At 41.8% G+C, this 27,163-nt stretch overlaps 1 protein-coding gene across 1 annotated transcript in view; it reads left to right on the top strand.

Moving 5' to 3' along the window:
• Positions 1 to 5,413: 5,413 nt before the first annotated feature.
• PLVAP (plasmalemma vesicle associated protein) overlaps positions 5,414 to 27,163 on the top strand; it is a 72,282-nt gene continuing 50,532 nt past the window's right edge. Inside the window, exon 1 of the mRNA XM_073592254.1 lies at positions 5,414 to 6,036. Coding sequence (XP_073448355.1) covers positions 5,650 to 6,036 — 387 coding nt within the window. The 5' untranslated portion in view covers positions 5,414 to 5,649. The remainder of the gene's footprint in view (positions 6,037 to 27,163) is intronic.

Genomic DNA, 27,163 nt, shown 5'->3' with positions numbered 1-27,163 from the left:
TTCCGGCCCGAAGGTTCATGGGAGGGGGAACATCATCTGACCTATGCATTGTCAGACATAGGGTGACGCCATTCATGGCACCATTTGGATTGGGCTATCCATACTGAGGCTTGGTTACAGGCCGATTTTAAACTACCTTGATTGGATCTTTATAGATGCGGAAGTCATGGTCCCGCAACCCGGAAATGATGACATACATGGCGCGATCAGCTGTTAACATTTGTTTATTATTATTTTACATATATACAGGCACAAGTGGTAGACGGGCATATACCCCAGTCGAAGTCCCATAGGACGAAATGCGTAGAGTCTGTTATGCCTGTCTTGCCACCATTTGAATTTTAGCGCTTTATCTACTTTGTACTTCTTTTTTAAAGAGCCAGAGAGTTTTTTATTACTTTGTTTTAATAAAGCTGGTTCCAAGCTGATTTACACTATGGGGAAGTCTCCGTTTTTATGCCTTTACTTTTGAGGATTGACATCCCGTCCATGAAGCCGGATCTGCTTTGAGCACCCTCCACTGACATCTTCGATGCTATAGGTCAGTCAGATCAGAGAAGTTGGGTCGGTGAGTGTTGTCATCCCTTCATCATCCTCAGCTGTTGGGAACCAGGAGCTATCCCCCCGCTCCATTACAAGCCTGTCTGACTCCCAAGTCGTTGGCTGGGAGTCCACCATCGCTGGTAAGGGTATTTATGCCTATCCGTTTCATACAGATGTCTGATACCTTCATTTGTGGATGCCATTCTCGGATCCTATGGTCCCTCATCACTAATTCTGGCGGCTGTTGATCGTCCCTAATCGCATTATTTGGACTTTGAGTTATTAATAATATTTACAAGTTCATGATGGACTATTAGTTTCATTAGAAGTTTACATGTCCACTATTGTTTATGTCAATTTCATTTGTAGCTTATTTTTTCACTACACGTTCAATCTTATCTGCGTGTAACACAATTTTGTAACGTTGAATACCACCATTTTATTTTCGGTCCACTTGTATAGAACTGCTCCTCCCCATTGGTGGGATCTGTAGTTCTTCTTCTTCCTTTTTATTTACACTTATATTGTTTTGCCACTTTTTCACTTCAGGTGTTTATTAATAGTTTACATTTGATTCATTTACATGATTCACTTATACACCTTTAGGTTTATATTGTCCATTTATTTCTGTTAGTGTCAAATAATAGTCCTTATATGATTCAGTTTCATTAATATACTTTGTTGCGCATATTGCCTTTCAGATAACATTCAGTTTGGCTTTGCTCAATGACGTACATTTTTTAGCGCCACACTTATTTTTTAAACCCCCCTCCCTGCCTCTTCAGCCTAAACAATCTATATACTGTATCTGTGGTGCTGATCTATATATTGTATCTGTGGTGCTGATCTATACACCGTATCTGTGGTGCTGATCTATATACTATATCTGTGGTGCTGATCTATATACCGTATCTGTGGTGCTGATCTGTATACCGTATCTGTGGTGCTGATCTATATACTGTATCTGTGGTGGTGAGCTATATACCGTATCTGTAATGGTGAGCTATATACCGTATCTGTGATGCTGTGCTGCATACCCCTGACACTATGGGTGGAAGCAAATGGAATACAGGGGACGAAGTGGGTAGATTCTATAAGGGGTGGGGCTTATGGGAAGTGTGAGTGGTCAAAAAGGAAGGGCGGGGTCTGCCCCCCCCCATCCTAAAACTTCACCAGCCGCCACTGGGTTCGGTGATGGGACAGGGCGGTACAGTGGTGGGGCAGAAGAGCAGGGGGGTTCAGTGTTGGGCAAGATGAGAAGGGGGTTACAGTGGTGGGGCAGATTAGAAGGGGGTTACAGTGGTGGGACAGATGAGTAGGGGGTTCAGCGGTGGGGAAGATGCGAAAGGAGGTATATTGGTGGGACAGATTAGCAGGGGGTTACAGTGGTGGGGCAGAAGAGCAGGGGGGTACAGAGGTGGGACAGATTAGCAGGGGGTACAGTGAATGTATGAAAGTGTAGGAATGGGGGCTGTTCTGAGGACTGGAGGTATGGGAATTGGGGCTGATCTGAGGACTGGAGGTGTAGGAATTGGGGCTGATCTGAGGACTGGAGGTGTAGGAATTGGGGCTGATCTGAGGACTGGAGTTGCAGGAATTAGGGCTGATCTGAGGACTGGAGGTGTAGGAATTGGGGCTGATCTGAGGAATGGAGGTGTAGGAATTGGGGCTGATCTGAGGACTGGAGATGTAGGAATTGGGGCTGATCTGAGGAATGGAGGTGTAGGAATTGGGGCTGATCTGAGGACTGGAGGTGTAGGAATTGGGGCTGATCTGAGGACTGGAGGTGTAGGAATTGGGGCTGATCTGAGGACTGGAGGTGTAGGAATTGGGGCTGATCTGAGGACTAGAGGTGTAGGAATTGGGGTTGATCTGAGGACTGGAGGTGTAGGAATTGGGGCTGATCTGAGGACTGGAGGTGTAGGAATTGGGGCTGATCTGAGGACTGGAGGTGTAGGAATTGGGGCTGATCTGAGGACTGGAGGTGTAGTAATTGGGGCTGATCTGAGGTGTGGAGTTGCAGGAATTGGGGCTGATCTGAGGCGTGAGAGTGCAGGATGTTAATTTGTCACTAATACTGAAGTAGTTTACAGCATTTACTTTATAAAAAATCCTTTTCGCAATTGAGAGTGTGAATTTTTTTGTTATAAAATCGTTGCCTACTCCTGGACTATAGCATCTTTAGTTATTTTAGTGTAAATTTATACAAATGTATTTAGATGCTGGCACGGTGAGAGAACTATTTATGTTCATGAAACATTGCACATAGAAAAAAATTTAACTGAAATGGCAACATACATGTGTTTAGACAAATGCATATCTGATTAAACATTTGCCAGGAGCATCATCTAGTGGCTGCATGGCATATACGCACATGTACAGGCGAAAGTGTATCTCTAATGTATAAAGATTCATTTTTCTTAGGCGCTGAAAACACTGCAGGCATTATGATGCTTATAAAGGAGTGCATTTGTTTTCAAACAGTTAATAACTTAGACCAGCTCACCAGTGATGGAACGTATATGATTATATACTGTATATGTATATATATATATATATATATATATATATATATATATATATATATATAGTGTGTGTGTGTGTATGTGTATATGTGTGTGTACATATAGACTATTTACACACACAAGTGGATGACTGTTCAGCAGTGACTCATCCCTTATTGGATTGCTCAGTCTGCATTTTAAGACAAAAGGGTTGATTTACTAAAGGCAAATAGACTGTGCACTTTGCAAAGTACAGTTGCTCCAGAGCTTAGTTAATGAGGTAAAGTTTCACTTTACAAAAAATACCCAATCACATGCAAGGAAAATTAAAAAAAAAAGAATTTTGGATTGGATGATGGAGTTCAGCAGAGCTTCTGCTCATTTACAAAGCTCTGAAGAAACTGCATTGGCAGAGGGCAACTACATTTTGCAAAGTGCACAGTCAGTTTGCCTTTAGTAAATCAACCCCAAAATGACATAACATGCAGTCAGTTACTGCTGTCTCTTTAACCCAAAGTGTGCTTGGAATAATTTGTAATAAACATTTGTTTGTAAAACAAAGATTGCATATACAGGAAATATACAAATATAAAGCAAAAGTTAAAGTGACCCTGTCACCATATTTTTCAAAAATTGCAGGTAAAAGTGCAGAAAAATCAAGTATTTTAAATGCTCACATGCAGTGTTTACATTAATGATTTCCCTTTTCACTTACAATGTGCAATTTTTTCTAGAAAATATGGTTACTCCAGGAATCATCACTTTCCTAGCACTGCCCCTCCCTGTTTGCACATCATATCCCTTCTCTTCTGGGCAAGTCTATTTACTGTCTGTGCTGGCCCAGCACCTCCACTCCTCCCCTCATCTTCCTGCATAACTTTTATGTAGCTGCCAGGGAGCAAGTAACAGGTAATACTTTAGGGTGTCACTTGAATATCAGGTCCTGGTCTTCTGGGGCTGTGAACATCTCAGCATCAATCTCAGGTCTTTTGGATACCCACACAAGGGAATCGTTTACAGGTAAACAACATGTATAAAATACATTTGATGAGCATATAAACTTATAGAAAGTTTTTATTAAAATTAATGGTCATGTGACTCTGTCTCTAAGACACTGCTCCCGATAAAGTCAGGGGGTGTTATTATGTAGTATAGCCACTTGTATGCAGGGCCAACCCAACTTGGGCAATATGTCCTATTCATAGGTACCACTACCAGGTTTCATTACTCTAGTTCTAGTTTGTGTTCCCACTCCTGAAGGGAGTCGTTACATGTACCTCCTTAGTATATATCCACTTCTATGCCCTACACTCTGCCCTACACTGTGCCCCACATGCTCCCGGATGAACCGGCTAACCACTTCCCAGATAAGCCACAAGTAATAATGGAGGCAAGTCTTATGCATTTTCAAAATTTTAATTTACAGGTGGGCGACAACAGTGGCACACAGTTATAGCACTTCTAAGTTTAGGGCATCCAATTCTAGAATACATAATTAGGTTACACATCACTTCAGGGAAAAATAGGTTCCATCTTCTTACCCTGAAGGTTGACTGCAGTTCTAGACCTGTCCCTAATTTCAGTCCTACTCAGGGTGTAGGGACCTTGCCAGGTATTCTCAAGCCCTGGGAATACCATACTCTGGGGTCTTTACTTCTTTGAAGGAAAAGGCCCCATCAAGTCCCATGGAGGCCCACTACAGAGCAGAGTTCCTACCTCCTTACACTCTCCACCCAGACAGCCCCCAAAACCCACTCTCTATATATTCTAAGAGAGGGCGCCACCTAGTGGCCAAAACAAAAAGTACTGTAACCCCCCCCCCCTTACACATTAGCCATTGCACAGCCAGTAAGCTTTATAAGAAAGTATATTTGCGAGCTGAATTTGGGGTTCATTAAAAAAACAATCTTGAGTTGTGGGTTTGCCTGAAATACATCAGTTGCTCCTTTTCTTTTTAAGACCCAGTATCTTATTTGTTTTTCACTGTATAGTCAATAATAGTTGTTAACACAGTCCTTTAAAGTATGAACTCTAAAAAACAGCAATATAATACATGGTAGTTAAGTAGAATGTATGTACAGAGCTGTAAATGAAACCAAAGAGGGATATTTGAGAAACATTCATATTTTTCTTTAGAATGTTTATCATAAAGATAATCAAATAATAATTACAGTTCTGCTTATACTAGGAACACATGCAAATATGCACTATGACCATTAAACCCACTAACAATAGAGTTTTCACAGTGTGGAGTGTTATGACAAATTTAAGGAAGTTGGACGCATCCTGAGCAGCAGGAAGGAGCCAGGCTTGGGAAACATTAAAACAGTCTTATCAGTAAGTGGCTGTGAAAAAACCACACCCTGTCCCATAGCCCATCTCAAGATAAAATGATGAGGCTATCAAGACTTTAAGGTACAAGCTCTATGCAGATGAGAGTTAATGGTCTGCTGAATTTGTACTGGTCACATAAGGACTGCAGATTTTGTAAGAGGAGTCTTTAAGCTCTTCTTTTTTTATTAGTGTATGTTATTTACTGAGAAGCCAAGGAAGAAAAACAATACGAAAAAAAAACCCTTTATCATAATAGCAAGAGGCATACATGGACACAAGCTACGCAATGGCCAAGTTTGGCTTGGAGTCCAAGGACATTCTCAGATCCAAACAAAAAGGTTGCTGGCATTATATGAAATATGTCTTCATTTTTTCATCTATCATCCAGTTCCTTATCATCCTAGGCTTGGTGCTCTTCATGCTCTATGGCAATGCCCATGGTGGCACAGAACTTCGCCTGAAAAGTTTAGAGAATCGTTATAAAGGCTTAACAATAGAGCATGCGATGCTGAAAGGTAATTTCAGTTTGCAAAACGAAAGACTTACCAGTACAGAAAAAAATCTGAAAAACTGCAGCGATGTTCTCAGCGATACTCTCATCAAGACGCGTTCCACCATCAGCACCTCGAACAAAACAGCTCCCTGTCCAAGATACGTGAGTACAATTTTGGGAATATTTGGTGTAGAGTGACTTTTGTTTAGATTTTTTGATTCATTGTATTATGTTGCAGGATCATGGTCCAAAAAGTTTTAGCAAATGATGATCTTGTCAAACTTATAAATATTATATAAATATACATATACTTGTGTGTGTGTATATGTGTGAATATATATATATTAAATATATTTCTGCAGTAATGTAAGTAATTGTAACTAATGGTAACAGGAATGCTTTATTATTCTAGACTAGGGTAAAGAGCATTAGAGATGTATGAACAATAAGTACTTTACTAGATTTAGATCATTTAAGAGATGATTTCTAATTGTTTGCTACACTTTGCATATTCCTATTGCTTTTTGTACTATTTTACTGAATTGTACTGCTAATTAAGGATACATTAAAAAGATTTCAAACTCAAAAAACAAAAATGTAATATATTGAAGCTTACCAATCCTTAAGAGAACTAGCTGCATACATTTTTTCCCCTTTATTTTCACCTGGTGATCTATACAGCATCACACTTTATGTCATTGGGTGTTACCACTCTCGATTGGATGAGCAATGGAGCCATCCTCGGACAACAGTATTGTCAGTTTGGGGAGAGGATAGTGTTAGATGGATTAGCAGTTTTACATAGACTTAACTAACAAATAAAGCCAAGGCCAAGCTAACACATTTCTACAACAGATACAACAGTTTTGTTTTTCATTTTTTAAGCTAAAGATTTTGCATAAATGAATAAAAGCTGACCATTGTAAGCACCCCTGTCAGTGTTAAATGATTTGTCCCAACACTCTAACTGCCACTTTTGCTGGACAGCTTGGTCTGTTAAAAGAAGTTGAAAAATAACAGATTGAGGGGATGATTTACTAAAACTGGAGAGTGCAAAATCTGGTACAACTGTCCATGGTAGCCAATCAGCTTCTAACTTCAGCTTGTTCAGTTGGTTTCTATGCACCAGAATTTGCACTCACCAGTTTTTGGTAAATCAACCCCCTACTGCCCAGGTGACAGAAATTATTTACAGGTACATATGGTTGTGCTCATAAGTTTACATCCCCTGGCAGAATTTATGATTTCTTGGCCATTTTTCAGAGAATATGAATGATAACACAAACACTTTCCTTTCACTCATGGTTAGTGTTTGGCTGAAGCCATTTATTATCAATCAACTGTGTTTACCCTTTTTAAATCATAATGACAACAGAAACTACCCAAATGACCCTGATCAAAAGTTTTCATACCCAAGTTCTTAATATCGTGTATTGCCCCCTTTAACATCAATGACAGCTTGAAGTCTTTTGTGGTATTTGTGGATGAGGCTCTTTATCTTCTCAGATGGTAAAGCTGCCCATTCCCCTTGGCAAAAAGCCTCCAGTTCCTGTAAATTCTTGGGCTGTCTTGCATGAACTGCACATTTGAGATCTCCCCAGAGTGGCTCAATGATATTGAGGTCAGGAGACTGAGATGGCCACTCCAGTACCTAAACTTTATTCAGCTGTAGCCAATGACAGGTCGACTTGGCCTTGTGTTTTGGATCATTGTCATGTTGGAATGTCCAAATACGTCCCATGCGCAGATTCCTGGCTGATGAATGCAAATGTTCCTCCAGTATTTTTTGATAACATACCGCATTCATCTTGCCATCAATTTTGACCAAATTTCCTGTGCCTTTGTAGCTCACACATCCCCAAAACATCAGCGATCCACTTCCGTATTTCACAGTACGAATAGTGTACCTTTCATCATAGGCCTTGTTGACTCCTCTCCAAATGTAGTGTTTATGGTTGTGGCCAAAAAGCTCAATTCTAGTCTCATCACTCCAAATTACTTTGTGCCAGGAGGTTTGAGGCTTGTCTCTGTGCTGTTGTATTGTAAGTGGGATACTTTGTGGCATTTGCATAGTAATGGCTTTCCTCTGGCAACTCGACCATGAAAGAGCCACACCACATTTTCAGAGAATCCTGTATTTCACCTGAAGTTATTTGTTGGTTTTTCTTTGCATCCCGAACAATTTTCCTGGCAGTTGTGGCTGAATTATTAGTTGGTCTACCTGACCGTGGTTTGGTTTCAACAGAACCCCTCATTTTCCACTTCTTGATTAGAGTTTGAACACTGCTGATTGGCATTCTCAATTCCTTGGATATCTTTTTATATCCCTTTCCTGTTTTATACAGTTCAACTACCTTTTCCTACAGATCCTTTGACAATTCTTTTGCTTTCCCCATGACTCAGAAACCAGAAATGTCAGTGCAGCACTGGATAAAAGATGCAAGGGTCTGTCAGGAGTCCAGAAACTCGCTGATCTTTTATACACACACAAACTAATTACAAGCAAACAGATCACAGGTGAGGATGGTTACCTTTAATAGCAATTCAAACCCCTTTCTGTCAATTTGTGTGCATGTTATTAGGCCAAAATCACCGGGGTATGCAAACTTTTGATCAGGGTCATTTGGGTAGTTTTTGTTGTGATTATGATTTAAAAAAAAGAGTAAACACAGTTGATTCATAATAAATGGCTTCAGCCAAACACTAATCATGAGTGAAAGAAATTTTTTTTGTGTTGTCATTTATAGTCTCTGAAAAATGGCCAAGAAATCATAATTTCTGCCAGGGTATGTAAACTTATGAGCACAACTGTATTGTATAGTAATAAAACAATATTGTACATTCACTACAGTTTCTGCCCTCAAGGAACTTACAATATAAGATCCCTAACTCGCATTCATACATACACTAGGGCCAATTTACCTATCAACATGTTTTTGAAGTGTGGGAGGAAACCAGTGTACCTAGAGGAAATCTACGCAGGCACAGGTAGAACATGATGACAACCGTAGTACTGATAGGCAGAAGGGCCAACTACTTAGCCACTGTGCTGCCCAAGTAATAATAAAGCCTAAAGCAGAAAACTAATACAGACACCACATCCAAGGACTGGTAAGCTGAAATGTATACGATTTTGACGTTGAGTTTAATATCGCTTTTTTATAACTAACTAATAAAATATTGTTATCTTTAAAGATTTTCAGAAATCAAAGATAGCAATTAAAAATGTCAAGAGTTTCTATTATTAGGTTAATTATGCCAGCATTGCTCAGTGGTAAGTCAAAGTATATGTGAACTCTAAATCTCTTTTTTTTCAGTAGGTTTGACATCATGCATCACTGTATTCAGTTTTCTTAAAGTGTTACTAAACCCACAACAGTAAAATCAGTCTGTATATGCAGTAAAACATGCTTGTTATACTCACTGTGGAACTTAAGGGGTTAATCCTCTGCATTGTGTAAAAAGGCTGTTTGATCCTGTCTGCTCTGAGCCTCCCCTTCTTTTACTGTCCCCAATCCATCTGCTGATAGTACAGAGCCTTTAAGGCACTCTGCACATGCTCAGTTTGGTGTGTATTGCTAGAGGTTTTTTTTTCTGGGGAGGGTGCCTGTGATCAGCACTGTCCAGACAGAAAGTCAGGGGTCATGCAGCCTCATAGGACAGTCAGAGGAGAATTAAAGCTCCTCCTACCAGCTTTAGCCTCCCTGGCGGTATTCCCGAGTGTGGCTCGGGGTTAAAATTCAGTACCATTAGCGGTAACCCCGAGCCACACTCGGGATCGCATTGCAGGATCCTGGGGCGGCGTTACTTACCTTGTCCCCAGGATCCTGCGATGTCCCCCGCAGTGTCCGAGGGCTCCGTCCTCCTCCGAAGCCTCTCCGTGCCAGGCTCCGTTCCCTGCGAGCGGCGCGACGCACGGGGGCGGAGCCTGGCGGCAAATTCAAAAAAATGTCAAAATCATAACACATACAGTACTGTAATCTTACAGATTACAGTACTGTATGAAATGATTTCACATCCCTTTTGTCCCCAGTGCTCTGGCCCATGCCCTGCATGCAGTTTTACATGATATACACTGTTCTTTCTGCCTGGAAACTGGAGATTGTCCATAGCAACCAAAAAGTGTCCCTTTACGTCAAAAGTGGCTTTAGACCAGCTAGAAAAAAGCGATAGTAAATTAGAACACTTGCAGAATTGAGCGATAGTGAATTGTGGGGAAATTTATTTTATTACTATTTTTTTTAATTTTTTTTAATTATTTATTTTTATTTATTATATTATAATTTATGTTTTTGTGTTTCAAACTTTATCATACCCGGGATATCTACTAGACTCTGGTTTGGACAGATTTAAGTGTGTTATTGTTAAGATTTACAGACCTACAATATAAAATGCCAAATTTCCATGCAAAATAATGGTACCGCTTTCAGCACCTAAAATCCGAAATAATCATACCGCCAGGGAGGTTAACCAGTGCTTGGCTGGACACTGATAGAAATCACAAGACTGCTATACAGTATAATGCTGATGATAAAAGGTATTTAGCAGTTTATATTTACTAAAGTAATTGCATTTCCATGTTCTGTGTACTGAGGGAGACCAGATATAGTGAATGCTGGGTCCTGGGTTTAGTAACACTTTAAGCAAAGAGTTTGTAAGGCTATTACAGGGTTTCCTAAATGGAAATCCTGCCAATAATAGCATCTACTGCTTCATGTTGACAATGCTAAACCACTGCCTCACAATTTGCAGCAGTTGCAGAGTTGTCAGCACTCCTTTCATTACCATTGGGCTGCCTATCAGGTCTAATATACTGTATACAGTGGATATAAACGATCTACACACCCCTGTTAAAATGTCAGGTTTCTGTGATGTAAAAAAACGAGACAAAGATAAATCATTTCAGAACTTTTTCCACCTTTAATGTGACCTATAAACTGTACAACTCAGTTCAACAACAAACTAAAATCTTTTAGGTGGAGGGAATTAAAAATAAAAACTAAAATAATATGATTGCTTAAGTGTGCACACCCTTAAAGTGGTTGTAAACCCAAAAAAAACAAACAAACAAACCCTGTAAGACAAAGGCATAATGAGCTAGTATGCATCGCATACTAGCTCATTATGAAATACTTACCTTAGATCGAAGCTGTTGCAGCGGTCCCCGCACACCGCTGTGACCAGCGACTTGTCTTCCGGAGTTAATTCTGGGTTTGCAGGCTCCGATGCTGTGATTGGCCGGAGCCGCAATGACAACACTCCCGTGTGCGGGAGCCACCGGTCACGGCACGGCTGCTGCAGAAACGGCACGAGCGAGCCGTTTTCTTCAGTGAGCATGCGCCGATGATGTTGGCGCAAGCGTATATGGTAAATATCTCCTAAGCCATGCAGGTTTAGGAGATATTTACAGTACCTACAGGTAAGCCTTATTATAGGCTAACCTGTAGGTACAAGTGGTGTAACTAAGTTTACAACCACTTTAAACTAATACTTTGTTGAAGCACCTTTTGATTTTATTACAGCACTCAGTCTTTTTGGGTATGAGTCTATCAGCATGGCACATCTTGACTTGGCAATATTGTCTCACTCTTCTTTGCAAAAACACTACAAATTTGTCAGATTGTATGGGAATCTCCTGTGCACAGCACTCTTCAGATCACCCCACAGATTTTCAATTGGATTCAGGTCTGGGCTCTGGCTGGGCCATTCCAAAACTTTAATCTTCTTCTGGTGAAGCCATTCTTTTGTTGATTTGGATGTATGCTTTGGGTCGTTGTCATGCTGAAAGATTAAGTTCCTCTTCATGTTCAGCTTTCTAGCAGAAGCCTGAAGGTTTTGTGCCAATATTGACTGGTATTTGGAACTGTTCATAATTCCCTTTACTAAGGCCCCTGTTCCAGCTAAAGAAAAACAGCCCCAAAGCATAATGCTGCCACCACCACTTCTCCTCTTTTGAACAATTTTGGAGGGACATCCAGTTCTTGGTAATGTTACTGTTGTGACATATTTTCTCCACTTGATGATGACTTGTCTTCACTGTGTTCCATGATATAGCTAATGCCTTGGAAATTCTATTGTACCCCTCTCCTGACTGACACCTTTTAACAATGAGATCCCTCTGATGCTTTGGAAGCTCTCTGCGGACCATGGCTTTTGCTGAAGGATACAACTAAGAAAATGTCAGGAAAGACCTACTAGAACAGCTGAACTTTATTTGGGGTTAATCAGGGGCACTTTAAATGATGGCAGGTGTGCACTGACTCCTATTTAACATGAGTTTGAATGTGATTGCCTAATTCTGAACACAGCTACCTCCCCAGTTATAATAGGGTGTGCAACCACATTATTTTAGTTTTTTATTTTTACCCCCCCACCAAAAAAAAAAAGATTTTAGTTTGTTTTTTAACTGAGTTGTACAGTGTATAGGTTACATTAAAGGTGGAAAAAGTTCTGAAATTATTTATCTTGGTCTCATTTTTTTACATCACAGAAAGCTGACATTTTTACAGGGGTGTAGACTTTTTTTATCCACTTAGCCTACTGAAGCAGCTTGCAAAGCAGGTTGGCAATGCTGCTGCTAATTGCAAGACAGTGACTTATCCTGACTAGGAAATGCTGTTATTGGCAGAATAGTTATGTAAGCAATTTAAAAATATTGTGCAAAACAAAATCCAACCAATGTGTTCAATTTTTTTTTTATTTACAGCACTTTGCCTTTTTTTTTGTTTGTATTCGCTTTCTGTCCCCACTGTAGAGATTTCCTATAACTTCCTGTCCCATTTCACTAGGACAGGAACTGAGGGGACATAGGGACACAGAGCAAACAACTAAAGAAACAGGTCCAATGGTCTAACCTTGTCCACTTTATCCAAGACTAGTAAAAAAAAAAAAAACTTTGTCTGGAATTGGGCTTTAAGGTAAGCCATAAACCACCGTCATCAGATATCATCCTTAAAATTACAGTTGGGGTGACATCTACCCACTTCTGTAACTAATTCCAGCAATGGTGAAGGTACATAAAGGGTATTTGCGCTGCTTCATTTTACTGCATAGAAGAATGAAGGATCTACACAGAGGAAGATGTTCCAACAAGCTGATTATTTTTTGGGGACAAAGAAAGATTATGAAGTAACCTGTCAGGAATCTTCAAGTTTATTCTTATGCCCCGTTCACACGGTCGGATTTTCCGATGGAAAATATTCGATGGGAGCCTTTTTTCAGAAATTCCGACCGTGTGTAGGCTCCATCGGACAGTTTCCATCGAAATTTCGGTCGCACAAAATTTGAGATCTGGTTCTCAAATTTTCCAACAACAAAATCCGTTTGTGTAAATTCTGATCGTGTGTACACAATTTCGATGCACAAAGTGCCACGCATGCTCAGAATAAATTACGAGACGGAAGTGCTCGGTCTGGTAAAACTACCGTTCGTAATGGAGATAGCACAGAAGAATGAAGTTTTTTGCTGCTCATATTCACACAGAGTTCTCACAAACTGATTTCTATATTATTTCTCATGATCTCCTGAATATAATTTTTTTGTTTCGTCAGATCTCCAGAATTACTTTTTGTTTTTGTTTTTATAGTGATTTTTTTTTGGGGGGGGGGTTAATCAAGATCTCTTGTTTTATTTTTATTTTATTTTTTTCGTGATCTCCCTAATATTTTCTCTCGTTTTGTGGTTCAAGTTACCACAACACCATTATTATCTTGTATTTTTTTAATCTCAAGGAGGTTGTTTGGTGTTGGTGTCCCTTGTTAATTTGACACTGTATTTTGGAAATGTACCTACCTACTCACAAACAAACTGTCCTTTTTGAAGTAAAACACATAGGCAAGTATTTATTAAAAATAAATATACATTTATTCTGGGTCATAACAAAATAAAGAGGAGAGCAACGCTGGAGAAACTGGTGAAATTGGCGAAGCCTTTGTACCCCAGGGCACACATCAATTATTTGCCAGCCAAAATTGGTGGCCTGAGGAGTCCATATAATAGTGAGCACAATCCGGTCCAGGACTCTAAGAGATCAGGAACAGCAGCAGATGACATCTATGTTCCCAGGCTGTGGTCATACAACAGCCTGCATCTGTTGCCAGACCAGACTGAACCCAGGCCATTACTCTCTTATCTTCCTTCCACGCTTGCTTTCACGCTTGCTTCCAGGCTGTGGCTGTGGTGTTGGAGGTGTGGCAGGAGGTGGAGGATGGTCCAACTCACACAGGTGGGTATTGGGTGTGATTTGGCCCCTCAACTCCTTATTTAATGTGAGATAAATGATTTCCTCACACACGATGCGTTGGCCCTCCTCCATGTCCTGCATTTTGCAGGCTGCCATGGAGGCAAAGGCCTCTTGAGGATTGAGGGGGGTTCTGAGAGCAGCATTAGCCTCCCGAATCAGCCCACGTGCTGCCTCCTCCACATTACTCCTCTTCCTGGCCCTTTTTTGTGGAAGGCGGAGGGGATGGACCTGAGATTGTGTCAGGCTACTGGGCCCTGCCACCTCCTGGATGCCACTTACCCCCGCCACCTCCTGGCTGCCACTAACCCCTGCCACCTCCTGGCTGCCACTAACCCCTGCCTCCTCCTGGCTGCTACATTCCACAGCGTCCTCCTGGCTGCCACATTCCACAGCCTCCTCCTAGCTGAGGCTTTAAGAAAAAGGGACATAGTTTTAGTATTTTGTTCATCAATCATACACAATTTTCAGATCATGATTGTTGCAAATTGAATGTTAATAAATATAAAAGACTATCATTCTGACCCCAGCATTTGTCATTCTTGTCCCAAACCTTTTTGGCTACTACTGTCTATTGATATGTAAAACACTTTATTAAATCAGCAATTAGTTATCAATAATAACATCTATTTCACATCATTTATTTTATGACAATAAATATGTTGAACAATGCTATACTTGGCTCAAGCTGGGCTCCTCCACTTCTTCCTGGGTGGAAGGCCCAGGGTGGGCGTCGGAAGCCTCAGCTGGGGTTGAAGGAAGCGTGTAAGGAAGAGTGGAAGGAAGGGTTGAGAGGGATTCCCTGACTTCTGTCTGGTCTGCCAGAAAATGCAGTCTGTCATAGTACCAAAGCCTGGGGACATAAATGTCATCTGCTGCAGCTCCTGATCTCATGGATTTCCTGACCTTAGTATGCTCACAATTTTTTATTTTAACGGCCGTGGGGACCTGTGGCTTTACCAACTCCAGCAGTTTGTCCAGCGCTGCCTGCCTTTTTATTTTGTTATTGTAACGCGGGTGTTTGACCTGCCACAGACAGGGCAGCTCCCTGTATTTATCTATGAATATTGTGAGGAAGCTGTGGTCTTTGAACCCATCCATTGTCTCTGCAAGACACAACGCAAGACAAACCCTAATGTCAGGGGAAACTCTCCTAATCTTGATCCAATATAGGCCTCAAACTATAAGCAGTATAGGCCACTGATGCACCAAGTTAAAATTGTACCTTTATTATAACTATAATATTTGCGCATCGAGGCCTTCGGGTAAGACTGCATAGGTTAAGCATTTTAATAAATAAATAAATAACGATCGTCGCTTCCGATACTCCGTCCTCCGCTCACAGATTGTACGTACTACGCATGCGTGTTATGCTTTATTTACACTGCGCATGCGTGAAATTCCACCCGCCCCTGACGTTCGTTCTAGTGTATTCCCCGCCACTTCCCTTTTGGCGCAGTGGGTAGAGAACATGGCGGAGAAACAGCAGTGCATGCAGAGGAGAGCAGCAATGAGGAAAGCCTGGAGCCATGAACGTCCCGATCCCGGAGGAGATGAAGGCCTCAAATATGTCCTTTGTAGAGATGGTGGACATCTTGAAGAGGGCCGACTATGACGTGAAGTATGGACCTTACCTAAACCCAAATGTGAGAAAGGCCAAGATCATGACTAAAGTTGTGAAAAGTCTGCAGAAGAATTTTGGGGTACGACGATCCAAGGATCAACTGAGGAAACGCTGGTCAGACCTGAAATTGAGGGAGCACGATCAGTACAGAAGGATCCGGAAACTGCTTCAAAAATGTAAGTAGTTGTCTTGTGTTTCTATTATTAGTATTACTTGCATGCTGCTCGATGTGCTTTTTTTTACTGTTGTACAGTTTAAAATAGCAACTTTCATGTTCGTGGGCACAGTAACGTTCGTAGGAAACATCGTTCGTTTGCCCACTAATACGATGTTTTTGGCAGATGCAGGTTAACTACATTTGGTCATGCCTATTTGTATTCAAAGAAGTTTATGACATTGTTGTCTAGATGGGTTTGTAACTAGAATGAAATGCAAAATTGATTCAGTGTAAGGAGAGGACACTCAGCAGCTGTTTACACATCTGGACGCCGGAGCACTAGTATGGAACACCAGAACAAACTTTTTAGGGTGTCCCACACAGGTACTCCAGTGGATACCAGGGGTGTCTCCATGTGTGAAAATTGTACAAAAAAGGTAAGTATTCCAGCTTTAGAAAGGAACTAAAAATGTCTTCACCTTGGAACTCTGGCAAAACAGACAATTGTACGTCACTTCCAAGCAATGTATGTTTCATATTCCTATTTCTGCCCTCAAATATCTGTGTGCTAAGTATACCTTTTTTTTATTCACATAGGGGAGAAAAGACTCGGGACACCAGGGACCCCCCACCTCCTAAAGAAGGGGAAGTCACCAAAACACAAGCAGAGGATGAGGAGGGAGACGTTTATGAAGTGGGAGAAATTGTCACAACAAGTGAGTGTCTGAGACCACAGCTTCAGGTAATAGATGTATGCCTGCATATTTATAATACATGGAGTGTTTTTTCTTTTAGGTGATGTGGAAGTCGTGGAAGAAGAATCTCATTTCACAAGTGAAAGTGCTCAGATCCTCATCGGGGAGATAATGGGGTGCAATAGGGATTTAGAAAATATAAAGGAAAACATCAATGATGTTCAACAAAAAATGAAGTACAAAATTAATGTTTTAGGCAGAATATAAAAAACAACAAAATTGTACTGTTTTATTGTGTATTTTTGAATTTTAAAAAAAGTTTTAAAGTATTTTAAAAGCCAAATTTTGAAGATGCACACGGTGTGTAAACATGTGCTATCTGCCATCACGGGATATGAATGTATGCATTTTGTGGGTGCAACCCCTTCCTCCCAACGAAATTAGGTGAGAGGAAGGGGTTGCACTCCCAAACACGTCCATTGATCCCCCATGATGGGAGCTAGCACATGTTGACATTAGGCATGGGATCAGGAGGGAAATTCCCAGTTTGAATACCAATTTGTGTGCATCTTCAAAATTTGGCTTTTACAGGGGTGACATCACCCCATCTGATGAAGGCAACATCAACACAGTTTGGACATAATAATGTCTCATATTGCCTTCAATTTATCAAAGTTGAACTTTGTAAGTTCCTGAGTTGTGTATATTATGTTTTGAAACATGCCTATTTAACCAAAAAAAGGCTATTTCTAATGTGACCAAAAAAATGTTAAACACCAAAGATGTTGGTTTATTCAATAACCCTTTTCGAAAGGCACATGTGAATGTGCTTTGAATAAAATGTTTGCTACTCAAAAATGTGTGGCATCTTCTTTCAATGCTCAATAGCAGTTTTTGGAGTAAGTTGGTGTTTACAGTGACAACGGGAGTTATTTACTAAAGGCAAATTCACTTTGCACTACAAGTGCATTTTCAGTGCAGTTTCAGAGTGCACTTTTGCAGTGCCCTTGTATTGCAAAGTGGATTTGCCTTTAGTAAATAACACCCACAGTGGTTTATAAATTGCCACAATCAGCCCATTTTCATGAATCCACAAATCTCATTCATGGTGCTGAAAATGATGAATATTTTTATCATTAATGCATTACAGACATTAACAACAAAAACAAGGTGTGTGTGTGTAGCAGACCCGCAACATAATATTTCGATGAAGAAGAGATTTTTCACCTCATGTATCAAAGAAATTACGTTTGCACTATTTAAGAAAAAGGCCAAAAAAAAGCCTATTGGAGAACCTAGGAGACAGCTAAAAGAAACCCAAGCAGTAAATCAAATGAAATATAAGTTCTGTATCAAAAAGATATTTATTTAAAAAATGTCTCATACATTTGGTGGCATATCAATGGCTCCCCTACCCGCAAAGTACTCTAGATACTTTTGGCGAACTTCACGGGCGCTTTGGGGGGGCAAGCCAGGCCGGCCAGCTTCAAGAGCCGTCAGTGTTGGATCTGGTAAGAATCCGGCCTCAGGCCCAACTGAGGCCACATAGTTTGCTGCATTTTTGCACAAAAAGTTATGTAAAATGCAGCAGGCAAGAATTATGTGATTAAGTTTATATTCCGCCATGTTAATTGCAGTGAGGAATCGGCAGAACTGGCTGGCCATTATCCCAAAAGCGTTCTCCACTACTCTTCTGGCTCTGGCCAGCCGGTAATTGAAAAACCCTCTGCTCCGGGGTGAGGGTCCTCATGGGGAACGGCCGCATCAGGTGTTCACCCAGACCAAATGCTTCATCAGCAACAAACACAAACGGGAGTCCTTCCACGTTCTCTTCCAGAGGTGGCAATCCCAAGCCACCACTCTGGAGATGCCTGTAGAACTCGGTCTGGGCGATGACTCCACCATCCAACATCCGGCCATTCTTCTCCACGTCCACATAGAGGAAGTCATATGTCGCCGACACCACCGACAACATCACAATACTATTAAACCCCTTATATTTATAATAGTATGACCCCGAGTTGGGGGGTGGGACTATGTGGACTTGTTTCCCATCAATTGCCCCTCCGCAGTTGGGAAAGTCCCAACGAACAGCAAAGTGGGATGCCACAGTCTGCCATTCCTGTGGCATTGAAGGAAACTGTGGAGTCAAACAAGAAAAAAAAAATAGTCATTTTTCACATAAACATTGCAAGCAGATTAGACACAAACATTCTTGGCCAACATCAGTATAACACTTATTTGAATGCTGAATGCATAAATAATGTGTTTTACTTTGGTCAGCCCCTCCTTACTTGCACTATTGCCAGCCCACTGGACAGGTAAGAAGTGTCATAATACAAAAATAGAAATGCACACTGTCCTAATTGAAGCACATTTTCACATTCTGCAATTACCTATCAAGATAATAGGAGAAAAAAAAACTTTAACCATTTGAAAGTATTCAGGCAGGCCCTTTCACTACATGCTTTGGGGAATTCATCCATAAATATGACCACAAAAGAGGTAGGTATAGTGTGTATGGGTTGGGAAAAGTCAGCAGATAGAGGATTGGTATCGGTTGACTTAGCGGTTGGGGGGAGGGTTACAAATTATTTTGGGAACCAAAAAAAGCCTCTGGCACTCTGCATGAACTTAAGCACACAAATAACATTTGTACACATTTTAGGGGGTGTTTAGGGTAAAGCACTACTATGGAGCTGACAAAATACATTGTTAAATGACTAGGCTAGGTGGATATGGGCCCAGGATAGCATGCTGGGGAGGTTTGTGAAGGCAAATATGCATGAAGGACAAAAAGGAGCATTAAAAACTTCCAGAATGCATGAGGATAAAGAGGACATTCACAGCATATTACAATCATGGTAATTAGGGAATGATTAAAGAAATACAATACATTAGCAAACATTAAATACATAGAATGTAATGTTAAAGGAGAAATCTTACCTTAATATAGTCCTTCTGCAGGACCTGAATGATGGCAGAACAGGTCTCTGGAATAATGATCCCCAGAGCCTGGAGGGAGATACCTGTCGAGAACTTGATGTCCTACAGACTTTTCCCCGTCGCCAAGTACCGCAACGTGGCGATGAGCCTCTGTTCGGGAGTGATAGCTTGCGGCATGCAGGTGTCCTGCCTGCTAATATAAGGGAACAGCAAAGCCAACAAACGGTGAAAAACGGGGTCCATCTTTGGGAGAATATTCCTGAAATCATCAGGATTATTCTCATGGATCTCCCTCAACAAAGGCATATGACAGAATTGGTCATGCTGGAGCAACCAATTCTTCGTCCATGAACTCCTTCCCACCCTGTTCATGGACTGGGCTTGGGTCAAAGTAAGAACCCCAACACCCAGCCCCTGCACAGCACAAACTCTACGACAAGTACGTACCCGCAACATGGCTTCAAAATGGTCGGCTGGTCAGAACAAACTAACAGAAAGCACTGAAAAACAGCAAGGCCTGAGAAGAGCGAGCTGAAAATCAGAAACGAGCGGACAAAAACGCACTGAAAATCAAATACGTACTATAATAATAATATGCCCAACAAATGCGAACTGACTACACGCACCGAAGAACAGATACGAACCCACAAGCACAAACTGAAGAGCAGTAACCATCGGAAAAGCACGAGTCTTAAAAGCGTGAATCGTCTCTCACCAAACTTCTACTAACACAAGATAAACACGAGATTAGCAGAAAGAGCCCAAAGGGTGGCGCACTGGCTATTGAACTTCCCTTTTATAGTCCAGTCCTACGTGTTGTACGTCACAGCGTTCTTGACGTTCGCAATTTCTGACCAACTTTGTGTGACCGTGTGTATGCAAGACAACTTTGAACCAACATCCGTCGGAAAAAATCCGTGGATTTTGTTGTCGGAATGTGCGATCATGTGTACGAGGCATAATGCTAAAATATTTTCAAAGCCAACATGTTTCAGAGGTTGTATCTGCACCCCCTTCATCAAGGGTAACGTGAAAAATTAAAAATGATAACACATTGTTGGCCATAGCAAAGCACACATAGTTCAGGAAGCCTAAAAAGCTTTAACAGACCTTACCCCATTTTAAAAAAATTCACATCAGCATGCAGTGCTCCATGCTGGTGTGAAATCATCTAACATTTGTTTTGTTAAACATTTTTTTTTGCTTTTACTTACCTTTTTTTTTGTTCTTCCTGGTTTCCCTAAAGGCAATGGTGGGACAGCCCTTGTCAGACAGATGCCACCTGGGAAAGCAACAGGGAGGGAGCAACAGCAACTCCTAACTGCAAGATCTCAGGAGAAAAAGTGTAATTGTATATGGCATCTGTGTGACATCAAGTGCGTGACATCAAGTGTCTCATCTTGTGCATACGCCATACTAAATTTTAATCATCTGTTTGAAAGAAAAAAACATTTTTTTTCTTCCATCAAGGTAATGCAGTACAGCCATGCACAAGATAATGCAGATGATGTCAGCGATGGCTGGCTTCTTCCTTCTCTGCAAGCCTAACGATTACATCATGCGCCTCATCTTGTGTATGTGCCACATCAGACTTTTCCTCTCTTTAACGGTGGTGTGGGTTGATGACTAGCGGAGAACATGGGCACTGATACTCGGGAATCCATGGGAGGAGGTAAAGTAATCATTTTATTTAGTAACATGTTTTTAGATTTATTAGGTGGGGAGAAGAAGGTCTGCTTTATGAAAGTGTACTTTGAACTTTTAGAACAATGCACATTAACCTTGTTGAAGGGGGTGGAGATACAGCCTCCAAAACATGCTGGCTATGCAAATATTTTATCATTGGCATAAACTTGCATTTGGAAGATTACAGTGTGATGCTTCAGTTTCTAATTACTCATTCTTACCACAGCCCAAAGTGATCGTGGAAACCCTGCAGTGTGTAGAAACTGCTAGCCCAATATTCAGATTCTCTACACTGGATTATAATAATAACAAGAAAATAAAGTAATCATCCAGTGCCCATTATCCATTTTCCTAAAAGCTGGTACACACGGGACGAATATTGGCTGGTATCGGCCGGTTCAATAGAAAGTGGCCGGCACGCAGGCTGTGTGCACAGCAGCCTGTTTGACAGAAACTGGTCTAACAGCTTTTATCAAGCAGGCATGCTGGAAAACCATCCAATCAGCGCAGCGCTTGCAGCCAATGACTATGAGCGCCGATCAGTGTGTTCTAGTGGGGGGGGGGGGGGGGGGGGCAGTCCCCCTGTCAAAACACAATCGCTCAGCGGGGAAGATTGCTGTACTAACATTGCTTAGTTAGTATGGTGACCTTTCCTTTTTTTTTTTTTCACTGGGTTGAACGCAAAAAAAAAACTCCCCGTGTGTACCTAGCATTTGGAAAGAAATATGGTAGCTGAAATGTCTGAAGATGTGTGCTTCAAGGCTTTAATTCATTTAAATTGCTTCACTTCTGCATCCCTGACTCAAAACAGACACAGGGGGAGATTTACTAAAACTGGTGCACTCACATTTGCATGTGCAGGAATGCTGTCTCCTATGGCAACAGTCTTTAACAGTTCCTAACACAAACGTAACAGTTCCTTCACTTTCACTACAGTCGCTCCCTGTGGTTCTTCAGCACACTGAGATCCCGGTCTCTCACCAGACCCACTGATTCACTGCCACTGAATCCCTTGAGCTCCTCCAATCTTCATGGTGGTATCTTCCTCAAGCATCACCCCCGCTTCTCTGTTGGGTCCCTAGCTTGGCACTCTAGATACCTCTCAAGCTTCACCCACACTGGCCTGCTCGGTCCTTGGCTTGACACACAAGGCTACTTTGCAAGTGTCACCTCCACTGCCTGGGTCCCTGGCTTGATTCCCACTGAAGTTTCCCGATTCTTCAACGTCCCCGGTTGGTGAAAATGCTGCTCCGGTACTTGCTTCAGTTACTCACTGTGGTCCCTGGTAATAAGGCAGATAGTTTCTTACTGGCGACAGCTTCCCCTCTACCTCCGACCACGACAGGTTCTCCGGCTGACAGAACCATCACTTTTGGTTGGACTGCAAGCCGCAGTCCCAACGCTGCGCTGCTCTCTTGCTTCTGGATAGGCCCTCAGACAGCCTAGCAGCCAGATGTGCCAGGGATAGGCCCAAACTCTGGCCTAGCAATGCGGGCAATACAACACGTCTACCCAGACAGCCATCCAGGTGGCACAGAACACAGATCACCTGACCTCCCCCGACTATGTAGACTCTCCCAGCTGGCCAAGGGATTCAAGAAAACCCCTGCCCATAGGTTGAGATACCCCATATACCCATAACCTGACCTTGCATTGCCCTTCTTGTATCTAGTACCACCAAGTACCCGGCCACCTAGTGGTAGTAGAAAAAAGTGCAACAAGGCCAAACTTAGGGAGAAATCAATGGATCTCTAGCAATCAACCAGAATAACTACTCCTGGCAAGTAAATTTGTGAGGAGCAACAATGCCTAAACTCCAGGGTGCTACATACACAATCCTTCACCTACAGTTGATCCAGAGGAAGGCAAAAAACCCCAGCAAAGCATGCTCCAGTTTGCTACAGCAGGGGAAAAAATTACTTTCTGAACCCCCAAGAGGCAAATTGGATTTTCCCTGGATCAACTTTATCTATAAATGCCATACCCAGATACAGTATCTCACAAAAGTGAGTACACCCCACACATTTTTGTAAATATTTTATTATATCTTTTCATATGACAACACTGAATATATGCAACAATGTAAAGTAGTGAGTGTACAGCTTGTATAACAGTGTAAATTTGCTGTCCCCTCAAAATAACTCAACACACAGCCATTAACGTCTAAATCGCTGGCAACAAAAATGAGTACACTCCTTAGTGAAAATTTTCCAAATTCGGCTCAAAGTGTCAATATTTTGTGTGGCCACCATTAGTTTCCAACACTGCCTTGGGCATGGAGTTCACCAGAGCTTCACAGGTTGCCACTGGAGTCCTCTTCCACTCCTCCATCACGACATCACAGAGCTGGTTGATGGACCTTGCGGAGGAGCAGGACCTTGCGCTCCTCCACCTTCCATTTGGGGATGCCCCGCAGATGTTCAACAGGGTTTAGGTCTGAAGACATGCATGACCAGTCCATCACCTTTACCCTCAGCTTCTTTAGCAAGGCAGTGGTCATCTTGGAGGTGTGTTTGGGGTGGTTATCATGTTGGAATACTACCCTGCGGCCCAGTCTGCCACAGTACATGTTGGCATTCATAGTTACATAGTAGGTGAGGTAGAAAAAAGACACAAGCTCATCAAGTCCAACCTATGTGTGTGATTATATGTCAATATTACATTGTATATCCCTGTATATCCCTGTATGTTGCGGTCGTTCAGGTGCTTATCTAATAGTTTTTTGAAACTATCGATGCTCCCTGCTGAGACCACCACCTGTGGAAGGGAATTCCATATCCTTGCCGCTCTTACAGTAGAGAACCCTCTACGCAGTTTAAGTTTAAACCTCTTTTCTTCTCATTTTAATGAGTGGCCATGTGTCTCCCTTCAGCGAAAAAGTTTTATCCCTATTGTGGGGTCACCAGTACGGTATTTATAAATTTAAATCATATCCCCTCTCAAGCGTCTCCTCTCCAGAGAGAATAAGTTCAGTGCTCGCAACCTTTCCTCCTAAGTAATATCCTCCAGACCCTTTATTAGCTTAGTTGCCCTTCTTTGTACTCACTCCATTTCCAGTTCATCCTTCCTGAGGACTGGTGCCCAGAACTGGACAGCAAACTCTAGGTGCGGCCGGACCAGAGTCCTGTAGAGCCGTAGAGTTATCGTTTTATCTCTAGAGTTTATCCCTTTTTAATGCGTGCCAATATTCTGTTTGCTTTGTCAGCAGCAGCTGGGCATTGCATGCCATTGCGGAACCTATTATCTACTAGGACCCCCGGGTCCTTTTCCATCCTAGATTCCCCCAGAGGTTCTCCCCCAGTGTATAGATTGTATTCATATTTTTGCCACCTAAATGCATTATTTTAAATTTTTCTACATTAAACCTCATTTGCCATGTAGTTGTCCACCCCATTAATTTGTTCAGATCTTTTTGCAAGGTTTCCACATCCTGCGGAGAAGTTATTGCCCTGATTAGCTTAGTATCGCCCACAAATACAGAGGTTGAATGGTTTATCCCATCCTCCAGGTCGTTTATGAACAAAATAAATAGGATTGGTCCCAGCACAGAACCCTGTGGGACCCCACTACCCACCTCTGACCATTCCGAGTACTCCCAATTTATCGCCACCTTCTGAACTTGCCCTTATAGCCAATTTTCAATCCATGTACTCACCCTATGGTCCATGCCAGCGGACCTTATTTTGTACAGTAAACGTTTATGGGGAACTGTGTCAAATGCTTTTGCAAAATCCAGATACACCACGTCTACGGGCCTTCCTTTATCTAGATGGCAACTCACCTCCTCATAGTTACATAGTTACATAGTTAGTAAGGTTGAATAAAGACACCAGTCCATCCAGTTCAACCTGAGTGAGTGTGTGTCTACAACCCTGACCCTTGTCCCTAACCCTGTACATCGCACACTCACATCAGTCCCTACCCTCAATCCAAGGTCCCCATTCATATACTAGGGCCAATTTTGGACAGAAGCCAATTAACCTACCAGCATGTCTTTGGAGTGTGGGAGGAAACCGGAGTACCCGGAGGAAACCCACGCAGGCACAGGGAGAACATGCAAACTCCAGGCAGGTAGTGTCGTGGTTGGGATTCGAACCAGCGACCCTTTTTACTGCTAGGCAAGAGTGCTAACCACTGCACCACTGTGCCGCCCTGCTAACCACTGCACCACTGTGCCGCCCTCATAGAAGGTTAATAGACTGGTTTGGCAAGAACGATTCTTTATGAATCCATGCTTATTACTGCTAATGATATCGTTATCATTACTAAAATCTTGTATATAGTCCCTTATCATCCCCTCCAAGAGCTTGCATACTATTGATGTTAGGCTAACTGGTCTGTAATTCCCAGGGATGTATTTTGGTCCCTTTTTAAATATTGATGCTACATTGGCTTTTCTCCAATATGGTACCATTCCAGTCAGTAGACTGTCAGAGAAAATTTGGAACAATGGTCTGGCAATTACTTGACTGAGTTCCCTAAGTACCCTCGGATGCAAGCCATCTGGTCCCGGTGATTTATTAATGTTAAGTTTCCCAAGCTTTATTTTAATTCTGTCCTCTGTTAACCATGGAGGTGCTTCCTGTGATGTGTCATAAGGATAAACACTGCAGTTTTGGTTACTGAAGCCCCCCAATTCCCTCGTGAAGACTGAGGAGAAGAATAAATTCAATACCTTCACCATCTCCCCATCCTTTGTAACCAGATGTCCTTCCTCATTCTTTATGGGGCTAATATGGTCTGTCCTCCTTTTTCACTGTTTACATACTTAAAGAATTTCTTGGGATCTTTTTTGCTCTCCTCCGCTATGTGTCATTCGTGTTCTATCTTAGCCACCCTAATTGCACCCTTACATTTCTTGTTGCATTCTTTATAAAGTCTGAATGCTGATGATGATCCCTCAACCTTGTATTTTTTGAAGGCCTTCTCCTTTGCTTTTATATGCATTTTTACATTGGAGTGAAGCCATCCAGGACTTTTGTTCGCTCTTTTAAATTTATTACCCAATGAGATGCATTGGCTCATGCCCTTATTTAATATACTCTTAAACCAAACCCATCCTCTGTGTTCTTTGTTCCTAAGATTTTATCCCAATTGATGCCTTCTAACAAGGTTCGTTGTTTAGGAAAGTTGGCTCTTTTGAAATTCAATGTCTTTGTATTCCCCTTATGTTTCCTATTTGTGTGATTTATACTGAAGCCAATTGACCTGTGATCACTATATCCTAAATTGCCCCGTATTTCCACATCTGTGATCAGATCTGTAATGTTGGTAAGTAGTATATCCAGTAACGCTTCATTTCTAGTTGGTGCGCCTACCATCTGAACCATGAAATTCTTCTGCAAGACCTTTAGGAACTGGCGAACCTTAGACGAATGCTTGGTTCCCTCCGCCAAGTCTATGTCTGAATAATTAAAATCCCCCATTATGATAAAACTTCCCACCCTTGCTGCTAATCTAACTTGTGATAGGAGATCCATCTCCCCCTCCTTCCTCAGGTTAGGGGGCCTATAGCATACTCCCAGTAATATTTTCCCCTTAGCTTCATCCCTTTGGAGCTCTACCATCAGGATTCCACCTCCTCCCTAGCTCCCTTAGTGATGTCATCTCTCACATTCACTTGTACATTATTCTTGATATATAGGCATACCCCTCCCCCTTTTTTTACCCTCTCTATCCCTGTGATAAAGGGTATACCCTTGAATGGTTGCCAGACAATCATGAGAGCAGTTGAACCAGGTCTCTGAAATTCCCACAAAATCCAAATCCTCCTTGTACAACAGTATCTCTAGTTCACCCATCTTGTCTCCCAGGCTCCTGGCATTGGTGAACATGCCACGTAGTTTAGACCAGTCGCATACTATCCTCATATTGGGTGTTCCAAGATTGCAACTAGGACTTTTTACTATACTTACCTTGAGGTATGTGCTTTAGTCAACCTA

The sequence above is a fragment of the Aquarana catesbeiana genome, linkage group LG01 (genome assembly GCF_042186555.1).
Source record: "Aquarana catesbeiana isolate 2022-GZ linkage group LG01, ASM4218655v1, whole genome shotgun sequence".
Taxonomy (NCBI): Eukaryota; Metazoa; Chordata; class Amphibia; order Anura; family Ranidae; genus Aquarana; species Aquarana catesbeiana.
Note: the sequence above shows the minus strand (reverse complement) of the source record. Positions and strands in the feature narration are given on the sequence as shown.